This window comes from Oxyura jamaicensis, unplaced genomic scaffold (assembly GCF_011077185.1).
Source record: "Oxyura jamaicensis isolate SHBP4307 breed ruddy duck unplaced genomic scaffold, BPBGC_Ojam_1.0 oxyUn_random_OJ62619, whole genome shotgun sequence".
NCBI classification, from domain to species: Eukaryota; Metazoa; Chordata; class Aves; order Anseriformes; family Anatidae; genus Oxyura; species Oxyura jamaicensis.
The window spans coordinates 1-1,003 of NW_023307453.1; the positions used below are offsets into that span (position 1 = coordinate 1).

General features: G+C 69.3%; 1 protein-coding gene across 1 annotated transcript; it reads left to right on the plus strand.

The window, feature by feature from the left end:
* Positions 1–182: 182 nt before the first annotated feature.
* On the plus strand, positions 183–980 carry LOC118158974 (potassium voltage-gated channel subfamily A member 7-like; the record flags this gene model as incomplete). Its single annotated transcript, XM_035313626.1, has 1 exon — positions 183–980. A coding segment is annotated over one exon (798 nt), but the record flags the coding sequence as incomplete, so codon positions are not given.
* Positions 981–1,003: the final 23 nt, after the last annotated feature.

Sequence of the window (1,003 nt, forward strand, 5' to 3'; positions counted from 1 at the left end):
ATGGAGGGGACCCCAACCCCATTAAACTATTATGGGGAGAGGACCCCTACGTCTGGTTGGGCCCTGACCCCAATAACCCATTATATGGAGGGGCCCCCCAATCTCTGCATGCACCCTAACCCCACTAACCCCCCAATAACCCCCCCACCCCTCCCTCACCCCATTCCCCCCCTCTCCCACAGCTCCCCTCGCCGCCCCCCAACACCAGCGACCCGACCGCCGCCGCCACCGCCGCCGGCAGCCGCCCCTGGCTGGACGACCCCTTTTTCCTGGTGGAGACCCTCTGCATCTGCTGGTTCTCGCTGGAGCTGCTGGTGCGGCTGCTGGCCAGCCCCAGCAAGGCGGCCTTCTTCCGCAACGCCATGAACCTCATCGACCTGGCGGCCATCGCGCCCTACTTCGTGGCGCTGGGCACCGAGCTGGCCCGCCGGCGCGGCGTGGGGCAGCCGGCCATGTCGCTCGCCATCCTGCGCGTCATCCGCTTGGTGCGGGTCTTCCGCGTCTTCAAGCTGTCCCGGCACTCGAGGGGGCTTCAGATCCTGGGGCAGACCCTCAAGGCCAGCATGAGGGAGCTGGGCCTCCTCATCTTCTTCCTCCTCATCGGCGTCGTCCTCTTCTCCAGCGCCGTCTACTTCGCCGAGGCCGAAGACGCCGGCACCAGCTTCACCTCCATCCCGCAGGCCTTCTGGTGGGCCGTGGTCACCATGACCACCGTGGGCTACGGGGACATGGCGCCGGTGACGGTGGGGGGCAAGCTGGTGGGCTCGCTCTGCGCCATCGCCGGCGTCCTCACCATCTCGCTGCCCGTCCCCGTCATCGTCTCCAACTTCAGCTTCTTCTACCGCCGCGAGCTGCGGGGGGAGGAAGGGGGCGAGTGCGTCCCGGCCCCCCCCTGCCCCTTGCACCCGCCGCCCCCGCCCACCCCCGAGCCCCCCGACCCCGGCTCTAAAGCTGGGGAGGGGGAGATGGCGGACGGGGAGGTCGGAGGGGTTGGGGGGGGGGG